This window comes from Perognathus longimembris, chromosome 5 (assembly GCF_023159225.1).
Source record: "Perognathus longimembris pacificus isolate PPM17 chromosome 5, ASM2315922v1, whole genome shotgun sequence".
Taxonomy (NCBI): domain Eukaryota; kingdom Metazoa; phylum Chordata; class Mammalia; order Rodentia; family Heteromyidae; genus Perognathus; species Perognathus longimembris.
This window is the reverse complement of record NC_063165.1, coordinates 70,101,400-70,118,127: the sequence shown is the minus strand read 5'-3', so window position 1 is coordinate 70,118,127 and position 16,728 is coordinate 70,101,400. Positions and strand designations below refer to the sequence as shown.

General features: G+C 34.7%; 1 protein-coding gene across 5 annotated transcripts in view; it reads left to right on the top strand.

The window, feature by feature from the left end:
- The window catches only part of Naaladl2 (N-acetylated alpha-linked acidic dipeptidase like 2), a 1,189,792-nt gene that overhangs the window by 1,155,102 nt on the left and 17,962 nt on the right, over positions 1-16,728 (top strand). For 4 of the 5 annotated variants that reach the window (XM_048347096.1, XM_048347098.1, XM_048347095.1 and 1 more), the window contains one exon: positions 2,300-2,513. The exons of the other annotated variant lie outside the window; for it this stretch is intronic. In XM_048347096.1, coding sequence (XP_048203053.1) covers positions 2,300-2,498 — 199 coding nt within the window. In that variant the 3' untranslated portion in view covers positions 2,499-2,513. Of the gene's footprint in view, positions 1-2,299; positions 2,514-16,728 lie in introns of those variants that run through there. 5 annotated transcript variants of the gene reach the window in all.

Here is a 16,728-nt window from a genome sequence, read left to right as displayed (position 1 = left end):
TTCTAAAAGTAACATGTGCATTGAAAACATGGATCAGAGTCAGGGTATAACAACAGAAAAGAAAGATACTCTATATGATAGGTAACTTAAGGAGCTAATTTTCTTAAAATATTATTATTAAATAATTATACAAAGAGGTTAGAATTGCATAAGTCAGTTTATGAGTGCAGTGCATCTTGGTCAATGCTACCTATTTTATTGTTCAATTTCCTGAGTTCTGGCCAGGGAGATTTTAATGCCCCATAACCATCCTAGAGTCTCTGTGGAAAAATTCCGAAGAATCTGGGCAGAAGAGGATGGTAAATCCAGAAAGAGTAATTTTGAGGTGTACAATATCCAGGTTAACACTGCAGAAAATTGTGAGTTGATTAAATTTTGTGCTCTCTCTTTCTACTTTATCAAACTCAGCTATCTCTAGGCAACTTGTGTCCTTGTCAATTTCTTCTGGACTAAATGGTCTCCACATTTTACACTACAACCAAATTCATTATTTCCAAATGAAATCACCTATCTCTTTTGTTTAAAATCTTTCACTGATTTCCCTTGTCCATAAGAATGTTTCTACTCCTTCCCTCAGTACAGCAGGCTGTCTGACCGAAAGCTGTCTTGCTTTCAAGTCTTAAAATTGCTCATTCTGTTTGTCCCAAAGCATTGACATAGATTCCATAGCACAAAGTGCTATTTTGTGACTTCATATTTTGGCAACTGTTTGTTCCCACTTTTTCTAACATCCTTCCATTCCTCAACCTTTGTAACTGGTCAGAGATATCATCTTTTAGGTCAGAGGGCCAATATTTCTGTTATGTATCTTTTTCAGACTTTTACCTGTTGTAAACCTTCACCTGTTACAACTAGATCTTACAACCCTCCAATGACAGTTAAACAAATGTATTTCTGTTATTTATATGTTTGTTTCTTATTTGAGAACATAGAATTACAGCTATCTCAGATACTTTGCATTGGAAATAAGCCAAGGGTGCCAAAGTCTATAATAACTATCAAAATGTATCTTTTATCTATCAATAAATAAAGTGATTTAGACTCAATGCACCATATTCCTTCCTAATTTTTTTGGCTGAATTATAGGGCACTATCGTATTGCACAATTGAAACATGCATAAAAATCTAGATCTCAAACATATGGAAGTAGAGAGAATAGCATAATGAATCCCTTCCCTCCAAATGCTTTAAACCAATTCCCAGACCAACTAACATTTCCCTTACATATATTACTGTACCACATTTCTAGAAGACATGGACATCCTTATGGTACCATCACCATACTTAAAATTATAATGAGCCTTTTATATCACCAAATAATCAATAATAAATATTTTACTACTCACATGTTAAACAGTTTGCTTGTAAATATTTAGGAAAATTGGGATTTTGTGACTGGCTTACATTTTTCTTTTAGTCTGAAACTGCACTTCTAAATTAGAGATAATTTTCCTTGTTAGGGATTTGGGAGATATCTAGAGACATTTGTGTATTTGTATGTGTATCTGTGTATGTGTGCGCATGCACATGTATATGCAACATGCGTGTGATTACATGTAAGTGAGAGATGGGGTTGGGAGAGATGAGGTAGAATAATGGAAGGGGTGACATTGATCATGATTTCATTGCTCTCATAAACAGACATGTTGCATTGATACCTCTTTGTACAACTAAAAATAATGAAAGAAGAAGTGATGCTATTGGTGTTCACCCTCACAAAAATAGGGATACTGTTAAATACCCTATCATGCACAGATTAGCTGTCACATAAGGAATAATCCAGACCTAGAGGCTGTCAGCAAGCCCTGGTCTAAAGGTTCTCCCTCCCCTATTATTTGATTCCAAATAATTGGTTTTGTTTGTTTGCTTGTTTATTTGTTTTAATAAACTGAATCACTTGCCATGTAGGCACTCTCACATTCTTTAATTTTCTAGTCATGGTATAATTTAACATAAACACTTTATCTTGTATTTTGTTAGCAACTATATTTAGAAGCTTTATCAGAGTTGTAGTCAATTTTGTTTAGAAAACTTCTCTTTCTATATTAGCATGTCATGTGTTTCTCCCAGGAAGTATATAATGCCTAATGATCTCTCATCTCATCTCATCAACATGTCAAACTACTGATGGTCAATGACCATAAGCATTAATTCACTAGAAATTGCGAAACGGTGATATTGCACTCTTATAATATTTTCCTCTATTGCAGACCTCACTGCTTCCTGGCAATGCTCATTATGTTTGGCTATGAAAGCAGCCTGTGCTTTAAACATTTACCCATTCCACATTTCCTTGTAGGAACATCCTGTACCGCATGGATGAGAAGACGCTTCAGTTTTCAGTACTCTTGGAGACCCTGGAGCACTGCGAGTCACAGGCATCAAATGAGACCTTCCAAGCCGCCATGTCTGATGTGTGGGGCAGCATTAATTCAGCTCAGGTTTACTTCAAAGCAGGACTCCATGTGTTCGAGAATGTCTTGGATGGAAAGAACTGAGAAAACTCAGATTTTTTTTTTTTTAAAAAGCTGTTTACAATTCTGCAAGCAAAAGTTCTAATCTGACCAGATTTTCTGACAATGAAGACATTTTTCAAATGGCTTTTCTTATTATTTCAATGTATTTTGATGTACATATGAAAATCATTTTGCACATTTGATATTCATATATCTGTTTCTGAATAGTTAAGTGCAAGTTATTGAATTAATACTAAAGATTTATCTATTAAAAAGAAATCTACTGTATTTTTATATATAAACTGGTTTTTTATGGGGGGGCAAATTTCAAAAAGCTTTGGGTACCTTCATTCCAATGGACAGGACATGTTTCTAATGATTGAGCTTTCATAATGAAATGGCAAATTGATATACTTTCAGATTAACTTTACTATGAAATGTTCAATGTGAAGATTTCTGAAAATTCTGAATGAATGATGGGTTGCCCAGAACCACTTTAAATGTTTCTGTTTTCTGAAATGAAGTCTCTCTCCTTAACAAAACTCTATGTAGTAATACACTGTTTATGAAATTGTATTTTTAAAGTATTAATGAAAAAATAAGAGCCATAAACATTCCAAGGAAAAATCTCCAGATAGCTGCACAGTGCAATTTAAATGCAAATTTTTTCCTAACAACTTATACGGTGACTAGCTTTTTTTTTAGCTCCCCTCCCCACATAACTGTGCCTAAGTTGGTTTATAAAAGGTTCAGGAGTGATGTATGTCTTATGAGAAAGAAATTTTTTTTCTTCTTTTTCTCTAGCTTAAGTTAAAATAACAGAAAAAAATCATAATATGAAAGTATCCATGAGGCTTTTTCTTTTTGTCTTTGCTAAAACTCCCCCTTAAAGCAAGGTAGTTATTACAGGAGTCTATATAATCTTCACAAAACCAAAAAAGAACACAACCCAGGCAAAATTTTTGTTTGAAAATCCAAAACATCACAAAAGCATCAAAGTATTTTTACACTACTGACAGAAAAAATAAACTTACTCTAAAAAGATATATTTGGTTGTATCAATTAATGAAGACTCTTTAGATGTCAGATGAAAATTTGATTCTTTTTCTTTCCTTACCTTTAATAATGGCCAAGGTGTAATTCGAATATATGCATGCATCTAGTTTTATGAAGACAGTGTTTTTGTGCATGTCTTTGCAATGTGTCCAGCCTTCTCCCCTGTGGCAATTCCACTTTTGATATTGACTTTGCCACTCAGTAATTCCAGCATTCAGCTATCTCACCAAACTTAAAATTCTTCCCATTAAGAGTCAGGTTAAGCTCTTCACTTATCTTTAAAGCTAGTTTGTAAAATGTACTTCTGGTATCAGGTAATTCAATTCCCCTCAGGAAATACAAACTCAGAACATCTCTCTTGAAATTTCTCTTTCAAATTCATTATCGGAACACATTTCTCCATTCCATTCATATCATCAGAAACTTTCAAGTCGTCCTTGTATGTCTAACTGTCCATTTGGTGTGGACAAGCCTATATCCAATGTTAGTTTTAAAAAAGCTAAGGTTGAGGGAAAATAATTAATCAGTATAGATTCATTGATTTATAAGGGTCACTTGGTCCTATTTTAAGTAATGTTTGTATTCCCAAAGCAAGCGAGAAAATTGGGGCAATTAGCTAAGTGATTCAAGCAGAACTTCATTTTCATTTGAATTGCCTGTGTGCACACATTTTTACATGAGAAATGAGACCACCTTATAATTTAATCAGGATACTTATTTGAAAATATTTGTTTTCTTGAGTAGTATATGTAGGAAGAAGTTGAAAGTGTCTTGTTCCTTCATGAATTGATATCATACTAATATCTTTTTTTCTTGCAAAGATCCGATATGGATGAGAACACCTAATAGAATGCCTTAAATCAAAGGATCTTAAATATTTAATCAAAGGTCAACTTTTGATTCAATCTTCACTCAGTGGAATGAAGTTTATGTGGAGTTTAATTTAAAACAAAGGATACCCAACTAGCTTCAACTGGTAGTCTATCTTAGGAGACAATCCAAAATAGATTCCCCAAATCCACTATCTTTTTGAAAGCAACAAAGTTTGTTTTTCCTTATTTTTGTTTAACAATCATCTAGTCCAGTAAATCATACTGTATACTTATCATTATGCTTCATGATAGGCTACTTGCTACTTGGTAACTGAGGTTAACTATGAATTCTCATTTTTTTTTAGTTATGTCTACTAATCTATTTAAAGGCCATTTGGAAAAACTAAATTATAATTAGAAGAGATATCCAACACTTCTCTGTATGTATTCTACATCTTTGACCTTGTTACTGACAGGATAACTGCTGTGGTATGATTACATCCAACCTGTCCCAGACTTATCCCATTTAAATCACCACCAATAAATCTAAGTAAATAAAATCCAGAGCGAGTTCATAGCAAGGGTTATATGAATTAGCAGTGCTTATAATTTGTTACTGAGATTTTTAGGTGCTTGGTACCTCTCAAAATAGTTCATATATAGAATTGCGCCAGGAGGTAGAGTAGCATACATAACTCTTTCCCCAGGTACAGGAAACAGTTGTGGATTGGTGAAATTTGTGTTCATACAGAAATCCCATGCAGCATTGTGGAAAAGCCTAAATCTAAGACATAGACACATATACACATACACACACACACACACACACACACACACACACACACAATCATAAGCATTCTGTGTAAGCCTTAAGACCCTGACTTTACTCAGAACAAAGTATGATCATGATGAGGAAACATGAACAGGGTCATCTATTTACTTAGTAGCAAAAGCCCTACTGGCTTTTTTAAGCTTCTGTGATTTCTTTTATTCTCTGAATAATTACTTATTTATTGTCAAAGTGATGTACAGAGGGGTTACAGCTTCATACGTAAGGCAGTGGGTACATTTCTTGTACTGTTACCTCCTCCCTCACTTCCCTCCTCCCCCTTTCCCTCTCCTCCCCCCTCTCCCCCCATACGCTGTTCAGTTGGTTTACACCAAATGGTTTTATAAGTATTGCTTTTGGAGTCGTTTGTCTTTTATTCTTTGTCTCTCAATTTTGATGTTCCCTTTTCCTTCCCTAGTTCTAATACCAGTATATACAGTATCCAGGGTACTCAGATGAGATACAGTGATAGCACAGGGACAACCACAGGAAAGGGATACAATAGGATCATCATCAACAACAACAACAAAAAGCTATGGTTTCACATGGTATATTGAAAGTAATTACGACAGTGATATAACACTCATTTCCATAACACATGGGAGAAGATGGTCTTTTGCTGTACAATCTGTATAACCAAGCCAGTTTGGCTCTCCTGTATCTGATAAATACAACTTCCCAGGGAATCCAGTCAAAGGACACAGAGAAAGGTTACTTGGGAAAACATGGAAGTGTTCAGAGAAGACACCTGAAGTCAGGACACAGCACAATATCTTCATCAAAGCACCTACTATCATGGTATAAAATTAGCAATCTATATCAGAAATTTTCAAAATGAAAATTAAGGAGGAGGGTATTAGAACATCTATTTTCACATTCCAGATTCATCACATTTTAATGATCTCAAATCTATCCTAATCCTGAGTCCTCATTCTTCCTGAGACGGCTTCAAACCACAATCCTCAGATCTTAGCCTCCTAAGTAGCTAAAGCTACAGCCCCTAGCTAATCAATATTTTAAATTAAATACATAGATAGCATAGAATAGTTATCTCCACTGGTAAAACAAAAGTCACAGAAATAAATTATTTGTTATGAAATAAATGTTTGTTGTCTCACTGGTGATGAATCAGCATCTTTGCCTCAAATAAAATCTTACAATTATTTGCACAATAAATTGATAGGCTTAGAAAAAAATCCTCTAAGATATTCTGTAGTAATTAATTACACCAAAATTAAGCTTTCTCTTAGGACAACAAATTGTCATCTCATTGGTTTTAAAGACCATTTAAGTGTAACTCAGCCACATATTTGCTTAATAGGATGGAATTATTTTATTTTATTATATTTTCAACATCTAATTGTAAAGGTGATGTACAGAGGGGTTACAGTTACATGAGTCAGGTAATGAGCACACTTCCTTTAGAACAATGTCATCCTCTCCTTCATTCTCTCCCACTTGGTCCCCTCCCGACTTCCTACTCTTAACGTTGTATAGTTGATTTCAGAAATAGTGTCTAGTAAATTTCACTGATTTATTGGTTCCCCCTTTGTTCCACCATTTCTGTGTTTCCCTTTCCTCTACCCAAATCAGATAAACTTATATACAAGACAAAGGGTAAAGAAAAAAAAAATAAACCAGAACAGAAGGGAATTAACCAAAGAAAAAAGGAAAGGAAAAAAGAAAAGATCTCCAAACAGTTTAACAATAAAAACAGAAACAAACAAATCCTCTTACCTCTACTTCTATCAACCCATGTGTTTGATAGAAGAAAACAGACCCACACATTCCAATAAATATAATATAATAGTTTTACTACAACATCTTAAGTGTACCCCAGGAATCCTTCTAAACTTGAATTTCTTACATGAATGCAATCTGCTAAATTAAAATCTTCATTTGAATCTACCAATCTGGTAAATTAAAAATCTTAATTTGAGGGGTGGGAATATGACCTAGTGGTAAAGTACTCGCCTCGTATACATGAAGCCCTGGGTTCGATTCCTCAGCACCATATATATAGAAAAAAGCCAAAAGTGGCGCTGTGGCTCAAGTGGCAGAGTGCTGGCCTTGAGCAAAAAGAAGCCAGGGACAGTGCACAGGCCCTGAGTTCAAGCCTCAGGACTGGCAAAAAAAACAAAAAACAAAACAAAACAAACAAAATCTTCATTTGAATCTACCATTTTAAAAGATCTTAAAAAGCTTCACAGAGTTCTAATCACACCAGTAAGTGTAAATGCTTTTCAGTTAAGTAGGGTTTTTTATGCACCAAAAAGAAAATATTTCTTTAAAACATAACCTTTCACTATGAATGATAATAGTGGGGATGAATGAAAAATGAAAGCCAGGATGGTAGACTAAAGAGAACAGATTCTACATCAACAATGTAGGGTGGTGGGTGTTGTAGTTGATTCAATGTAACAGGAGAATTTAAGGGGTTAGATGGATTTTTAACAATAATCTAAAAATGGCTATGAGGGCTAAGAAAGGGAATGTTTTTGCTTACCTCCAGAATAACTTGACATTTGTATGATAAAACAGTCAAAGAGAAGATTCCAAAAGAATTCTTTTGGTTGAATGACCAGATATTCAATGGAATAAAATGAAATTGATACAACTTGAAAAAAAAAACCCAACATAACCTTTCTCTGGCCATCCCAATGTCTACTTCCTTTTCCCATGAGGACTAATTTTGAGTTCTATCTCTGATCAGATCAAGCTTTAGTTTAGTAATTTTGCCTTGCTCTTCCAAGTGCCTTCAGTGTGGCCAAGATGAACAGGGTCTTGAATCCTGGCTTCTTGCAAGATGACATTCTTCTTGAAAATATTGTAATCTCAAGTTCAGAACCCATCAGTATTTATAGACAAATGGACTAAGTTGAGTTTTTTTTCAGGTAATATGTGAGCTCAAGTTGATTCAAATCTTAATATTTCTGATAATACTTTTGGTTTGAAATATACAGGTTCAGTGCTTATCATGTAACCAAACTGGTAATTTTGATATTTTTCAGCCAAAATCTAATCACTAAAGCCAAAGAAATGGATAGCTGCTCTATTTTTTTCTATTCAGGATATAGTGAAGAATGAACTCAGATGCAGTCATTCCATTGGTATATCCGCAGAAAACTTTAACAAGTGGAGATAGAGCCGAACAGTATTCCATCTCATTCCTTGGATGTTTGAAAACAATAAGGTAAATTTTCTCAGAGAAAACAGATTCTGTTTTTCAGGGGCTAATTAATATGCACCACTTCAGACTCTGAAAGACCACACAAGTGCTGGTACTATGCCATATGTCATGTGCTATATTCTTGCAAGCTCAAGAGATTAATGTGCAATTATTACTATGAACTATTGTGCTGTATTGAAGTTAATGTTGGTCTTTTGTTCTAATTAAAATGCACACTTAGAATCTGAGTAGGACTTAGCCAGAGGAGTATAGTTGGAGTCTCTATTTTAATGAACTACATATATTTTTCAATCAAGATGTGTAATTATTTAATTAGTCTGTTCAATAGTCATAAATCTTTGACTCTGTCAAAGAAACTTTATTCAATATGTTGCCAGGCAGATGGTTAATATTAATGTTTTATCTTTCAAATTTGGCAAGCATTTTTAAGCCATAATATCAGTATATGTGGTAGTTTTACATGATTATTATTAACATTAATGATATTTTTTGTTTTATATCAAGCTCTTGAGAATTAAATATGTTCTCTGGTTTATAATCAAATGTTATGACTCTGTAATGACAATTTTTGGCATATCTGTTTAATTAAAAATAAACATGCAACCAAAATATTGGTTCTACCATCTCAAAGAAGGTTAAGTGTAACTCACATAAGTGAATTCTACTTCAAAGATGTGATAAAAATTCGATTTAACTTCTGAGATAGCACTCTATTAGTTGAGTTAGTATATACATTGCAAACAGTAACCAATATAGCCTACACATTCTAACTTGTTACTTAGAGAAGAAGACTAGAACTGTACTCAGAAAAAGTAGTTTCTAAAGACATTTTGAAGAGCAAATGTGGGTGCCACTATTATAGGCACCCAGAAAATCACTAAGACCTTTTGATAATTGTTTTATATGTACTTTTAAAATATCAAATGTGTGTATGTGTATGTGCATATATATATATCATGAACTTTGCACTTTCATCATGTGTGTAATTAGAGAAATATTTACATATATACACATGTGCTGCGTGTATTTATGCAAATATTTAATGATGTAATATGACATAGTATATTCATGTGCTTTTAAATAAAGTAAAATATTGCAATAGTATAACAAATTAGCTCTAAAATTAAGAATGAGTATGAATAAGAGACGTTTTTAAATTAATGAGGAATAAAGTTTGAGTGATTTTTTGAGTGATTTTTTTACTATAAATTAATATGATTAAAAACACTCCAAGAGGTGTCCCACTGAACTGTCTTAATTTTGAATTTTGTTCAGGATTATTTGACTATTATCTGTGATTCAGAAATCTATTCATTGTACATAGATTGTCATTGTCATTGTTGTTGTAATTGGTTTTAATGGATTAATTTAGAGGCACATGTCTGTAATTTTCTAATTATTATTATATATGGTTTAATGTGTAATTTTTTTTGTGTGGATGCCCAAATGAAATTTAGTGCTTTTTGTATGTAGCACAAGTGTGATGTGGGTTTCTTGTGTGACCCCTTAAGTGTTACTTAACATGACTCAGTATGTATATTTGTTTTTATTTAGAATGTTAAAAGGGATTAAGAGGCCTTTTCCACTAAAATGCAAGTGAAAATTTTATATATTTAGTGGCTTAAATATTTGCAGATAATTAGAACATTGTGCTATGAAATGGAGGGAGGCATCTTTCATAAGACATGCTCGGATTTATAAAGGCAATGAATTGTATAGTGAGATGACAATGTTCATAGCAACAATTTAAAATATATTAAATACAACTGGAGATCATTCTGTAGTGTTTTTGACAAGAATATATAGTGTTGTGAATATGCAAAATAAATTCATCATCGCTATGTTTTATTAATAAAGTATAATTTTCATAATCTGTTAAACCAAAACAGAGTGTCTCCTACTTCAGGGAATCCTCTACATGGTTTTTCATTTCTTTCCTTTCTCATTTTTTAACACTCTAATTTTATTTATAATAACACTCTTGTAGCAAAATAGCCACTGATGGCATGGGAGGCTGAATTGGTTTACCTAAGGCTGTATATCTACAAATAAACAACCTAGTAGTATTGATTGACTTAATGTCTGCAAACATCTAGAAAATGCCTGCAAAATATGTTAATGTTAACTTATACTCTATTTATAGAAGTATAATGCAAGGCAATGGCATGATGGAACAAATAAAAAGTTTTCTTCATCACTAGGCACCATGGAGCCCTGAGAAACCAGACTTCATCTAATGGAGCATGATCTGAATGTTCAAAACTGAAGGGAACATACTAGTCTCCAGGTGAAGACAGATATCTAATGCTTTATTATGTCTTTCCTGATTCATCTTTAATTCTCTACCAGAATAGCAGAAAGAAGTGAATAATTAAAAAAAAAGAAAGAAAGAAAAACAGCCAGAAGAGGACAAGCATCCCTAAATGTTCTAGAGACAATGAAAATTTTCAGAAATCTCAAAGTACAAAAAAAAATTAAGACAAATGCAAAGTAAATTACATATTTCAGGGCTGGGCTTGGTTGTGCATGCCTGTTTATCAAGCTACAGAGGAGGCAGATCCAGGTGTTTAAGTGGTGTTAACTGAGAGACCATAGCAATAGCATCCACATGAGTCAACATCTGTATACACCATCCACATTTCAATTGAGCCTCAACTGAGATGTCTGCCTCCATATTTATACAGTGGGTGAAGAATCTTCTGAGAGAGAAAATTCTCAGTAGGATTAACATGGGCAGAATCTATGCTCACAAAAACAAGGTATTGTAAACTTCAAAACCCACCTCTAGCCCACACATATACCAGCCTACACATACTGCAGGCAGTAGTTTCTAAAAGAAATCTCAATAACCAAAAATAAGTACATGGAAGTATGAGGCTATTGCTGTCATAAAACACAGATGTTAATGTATGTCAGATGAGGTCAATATTTCGGTCATAAGCCAGAGTGAAGTCTCCAATCAATTGGAAACTATGATGGAAAGGAGAGAAAAGCTAAATAAAGAATCCTCTATGCTTGACTGTCTCCAAACGGGGACATTGATTTCTTGTCTCTGGAACTGAACTTGGATTGGAAGTTACACCATCAACTTTACAGCTAGCAGACTGCAGATTTGGGGACTGAATGAATTCCTTATAGGAAAGCCTTGCCCTTCTTGTTATATATTCACAAATTCTACAAATTTCTCAATATGTGATATATATGAGTACATGTATTGCATATATGAGAGTATACACACACAGCTAGCTAGCTAGCTAGTTTTATGAGATTAATTAGAAAGACCTGTTGCTAAATAGATTTGTTTGCTGTCTATAAAATTTGGATATGACAAAGTGATCGGAAAGGAAGAGGGAGAGAGATAGAAGGAGTGGTAGAAAGTAGAGGAGGAAGAGGGGGAAGGAACAGGGGTGGGAGAAGGGAGGAAGAGGGAGAAGAGAGAGGGAGAAATAAGGGGGAAAGGAGGAAGTGAAAGAGTTCAAGAGAAAGAGACAGAGAAGGAAGAAGTAGAGGAAACGCATAGAAAAAATGAGGAAGAAAAAATAATACTCAATTGATTATATACCCTTATTATTTTCTCAAGAACTAGTTTGGTAGGAATGATATTTACAATGTCTCATTCGACTATATCCTTGGAGAGAAAACTCAATTCTGTTAACAACCGATGGCTACTTGTATATTATATAAATCTTTATATGCAGTAATAGTCAGAATTTCAAGCAATCCATCATGTTTGATCAAGACAAGCATAAATCATTTATTCATGATTTACCAGTCCTAGGTTGATTCATTGATTCATCTCTAGACAAGACAAGGTCAATGCCAAAAAAATGAAAGAGAAAAATAAGAGATTAAGTTTCTTGCACTTAGGAGAAAAGAGCTTAAACAAAATTGCGTCTTTATATGTGGCTCCATGAATCTTGACACTTACAAGTACTCTACAATTAGAAGACCACTTTCAGATGGACTCTTAAATGGAAATGTGTATAAGAGTGTAAATAGAAAGTAGGAGTATGAAGAGAGTGTGGTAGGTGTGTTACAATGATGATGGTCCTCATAATGAGACAACCTAACCCATCTAACATGCCATTCATTTCTTATTCACACCACAGGAGCATTTATTTTCATTATTTTTTTACTTTAATCCCATGTAGCTCTATGTTTTTTCATTTATCTTCATCTCAAATAGACAGTGATATGTAGCTAAGAGGCAAAGTTAGAAATGGGGAAATAGTATTTATTTAAATCTTTCATTACCATAGTCAGGTCAATAGTAGGCTTCTAACTCTGCCATTGTTAGCACATCCATTTACTTCCTCATTCCTCTTGTTTCTCCTTACTTATGTCAATCATGCAAAAATGTAAACAGGAAAAATTCCTTCCTATCATAATTTACTATCATGATTTCATAGATTAAATGATTTAAACAATACATACTTATTTTTCAAGCTCTACAGAATGTGATGTTCAAATTCTGAGTGATGATCGGTTTGGATTTATTGGGGCCCTTTTCTTTGGCTTGCTGTTAAGCATTTTGGCTGTGTCCTTGCATGGCAGAGAGAGAAAAATCTGTGTTGGCCTTCCTATAAGGACACCAGTTCCATCACAGGGTTCCCAAATGCAAGATTACCTCTCAACCTAATTGCTTCATAAATTTTATTTCTCCAAATAAGTCTTGCTCATATGCTTCAATATATGCATTTCACAGAAATTCATTCTGTGTTGTACACAGAATCCTGTGATATATACATGAAGAAAATTGCCCTAGAATAGAACTGATAATGTAGCTTCTGTTAAAACAAAACTGATTAGACTCTCAGTTGATTTTTTCATTGAATCATAGATAACTTCTAGCTTTCTCAGTTTAAGGATAGAAGATTAGGCTGGGTGCCAGTGGCTCAAACCTAGAATCCTAGCTACTGAGGGGGTTGAGATTCAGAGAACCAAAGTTCAAAGTCAAACAGAAAATCTGAAAAGTTCTGTCAACAACAGTAACAGCAACAAAAACCAATCAAAATGATTGGCTGGAGGCATGGCTCAAGTGGTGGAGGGCCAGCTAAGCAAGCAAGCTGATCAAGCATGGAGCCTTGTGAGCATGCCCAGATATCAAACACTACTCAAACACACACACACACACACACACACACACACACACACACACACACCACAGTTTCACTTTTGATTATAATTTTCTTGGTTTCTATCTTCTGCTTTCTTTCCTCTATTATTCCATGCTCTGTTCACAGTTGATATTTACCTTTCATCCAAAATATCTGATTCTTTTTATGCCTCTGTACACCATTCTCTGTCTAAATGCATTCCTATCTCTTTGCATTAAAACTAACATTACTCGCCCCTCAAGGCCAAGTCCAGTTGAAGGGACTTCTGACTTCTTTTCTTCCACTGAAGCTCATTGCTCCCTCCTTTAATTCCATCCCATTTGGTCCATTCTTCTCTTGCAACACTGAATCCATGAGTTTTGCTATTATTTGGTTATGTGCCTACTGGACCTTAATGCCTTTAAGGATAGGAGTGATTTTTTTTTCGTTTTCTATTTTTTATTATGCCATCTAGAATTTTTAAAACTATTTTTAATTAATTAATTGTAAAAATGTTGTAAAAATGTTTCACACATAAGGTAGTGAGTACATTTCTTATCCAACTTATCCTCTCTCATTTTCCCCATGTGCCCCCTCTCTATACCCCTCCCACATCATGAGTTGTACAGTTGGTTTACAACATATAGTTTTGTAAGTATTGCTGTTGCATTGGTTTGTCTTTTATCCTTTGTCTATCCATTTTGATATTCCCCTTCCCTTCCCTATTTCCAATAAACATGTATACCATACCCAGGGTACCAAAATCAGTTATAGTGATAGCAGAGGTAAAACTATGGGGAAGGAAAACAAAAGAAAAAGGCATAATTTTACATGGTATGTTGAAAATAACAACAATGATAATAAACCACTTGTTTCCGTAACTTGGAGTTCATTTTGCTTAGCATCATCTTGTGTGTCCATATGTACATAGCTATTGAGATATTGTGCTCTTCTGCTATGATAATCCTAGCCATGTACTAATTATTTCTGATAAGGGGGGAAACCATAGAGTCCATGTTTCTTTGTGTCTTGCTCACTTCACATAGTATGATTTTTTTTCCAAGTCCTACCATTTCCTTACGAATGGGGCAATGTCATTCCTTCTGATAGAAGCATAGCGTTCCATTGTGTATATGAGCACAATTTCTTGATCCACTCATCTACTGTGTGGCATCTGGGTTGTTTCCATATTTTAGCGATGACAAATTGTGCTGCGAAGAAGATAGTAGTGCTGGGGGATTTGGTGTGATCTTGCTTGTTTTAATCTTTTGGGTAGATGCCCAAGAGTGGGGCTGTTGGGTCATAGGGGACCTCTCTGTTTAGCCTTTTGAGGAACATTCATACTGCCTTACAGAGTGGTTGAACAAGTTTACATTCCCACCAACATCCTAGTAGGGTTCCCTTTTGGCCACATACCCTCCAGCATCTGTGATTATTAGTTTTCTTGATAATGAACATTCTTATGGGGGTGAGGTGGAATCTCAATGTTGTTTTGACTTGCATTTCTTTTTTGGCCAGTGATGTTGAGCATTTCTTCATGTGTTTCTTGGCCATTCTCATTTCCTCTACAGAGAAGTCTCTTTTTAGGTCTTTAGCCCATTTATTGAGGGGGGCAGTTGAAGATTTGTTAGGGAAGTATTTAATTTTTTGAGTTCTACATATATTTTAGATATGAGGCCTTTGTTTTGTGGTCAGTGAAGATCTTCTATATGTGAGTAATTCCTAATAAGCTTTTTGGATTTGGCAAGGTCCCTTTGTGCCTTCCATGCAATAATACTTAGTATATGAAGAATGGATGAATAAATGCAATGTTAACATAGGCCAAAGCCACAGGGAGAAGCAAGAGGCCAGGTACTTCTCAGTATGCCTTTGCTTTGGAAATAACCCCCTCTTTCAGAGTTGTCTGCCATCGTGCTACTTTGTCACAATCTGACACAGAGATTACATTTCCTGGTACAGAGTTACACTCCCTCTCATTATTTACTGTAAGAGATCTTGAAGCTCTCTGCACCTAAACACCTAAGCAGCGTGTTTCAAACATGCCTAACCATAAAACTCAACTCCAGTGTTCATTGAAAACAGAAGTTCTTAAATCTAAGCCCAGAACTACAGCACATGGAACCTCAGGGAATGAGTTAAGAAATGCGTGTTGTTTAACATGTTCCCTAGATGATCCTGAAGGACACAAACAAGGTAACATGAAAACAATATAAAATGATGTTGTTCTACCTGTTTAGGGAAAAGTGCTTCCTTCAGGGACAGTCTTCACAGACTGGAAACATATGATGAAATTATTCAGCGTCCTTCAACCAAAAAAATGTTTCTAACCAGTTATCTTTATGTAGCTGCTCCAATGGGCATATAAGAACTTGAAAACCTTTCCAATCGATAACAGCTATTCCATCCTGCTGGTGTCAGGAGCATGTGGCTGCAGCAGCTACATCCAGCTGATTCTACAGCTGGATGCTCCCTGGATTCTCAGGTGCTGCTGGAATTGCTGCTGTGTGATCCTAAACAGCTCTGAATATTGACAGTCCACAAACTGACTCTGACAAAGTGTAGTGAATGCACGCTCTGTGAGCTTATCCTTAATTAGACAAGACCATGAGGATGTATAGATTTCCTGTAGAAAGTACAGAGTGGGTGTCACCCAAAGATAAAAAAAAAAAGGAGAATGAAGACTGAGTACTTATCACAGAGTCTGGCAGAGTAGGCACTCAATAAATATTACCACATTAGTGACATTTCTGTGGCCTGTAATACATCTGTTCTTCCTCTTTATTCTCAAAGACGGGAAGTTTATACTATCAGGTTTTTAAACTTAATTAGAAAACTGAAAATACTTCACATAAACCATTTAGGCTACTTAAATTAATTTTGTTTAACTATAAAACTATTCATGTATAGATATTTCATATGCAGAGTGCCAAAACTCAAGATGCCTAATTTACAGTGTTAAAATTACAGGGACCATAAACTTGTTTTGATGATCCAATGAGCATATTAATGCCTTGGAAATGTGTTTCTGCATGCTAAACATTACTGTGTGTAACAGCTATTACTGTATATGAAACAACTCCAACATTGAATAACTTAATACAGCCTTCATTTATAATTTCTTATGAAACTATGAGTTGACTGATAGTTTGACTTGGTCTTAACCTGACTGAGTTTGGCAGGGCTCATCTGTAATCATGTGGAATTTCTAGGGGACAATGTAGCTGTTTTCGTTGTTAATGATATTTGTTTCTTTGTACCAGTACTGAGGGTAGAATTTGGGGTCTTTTAG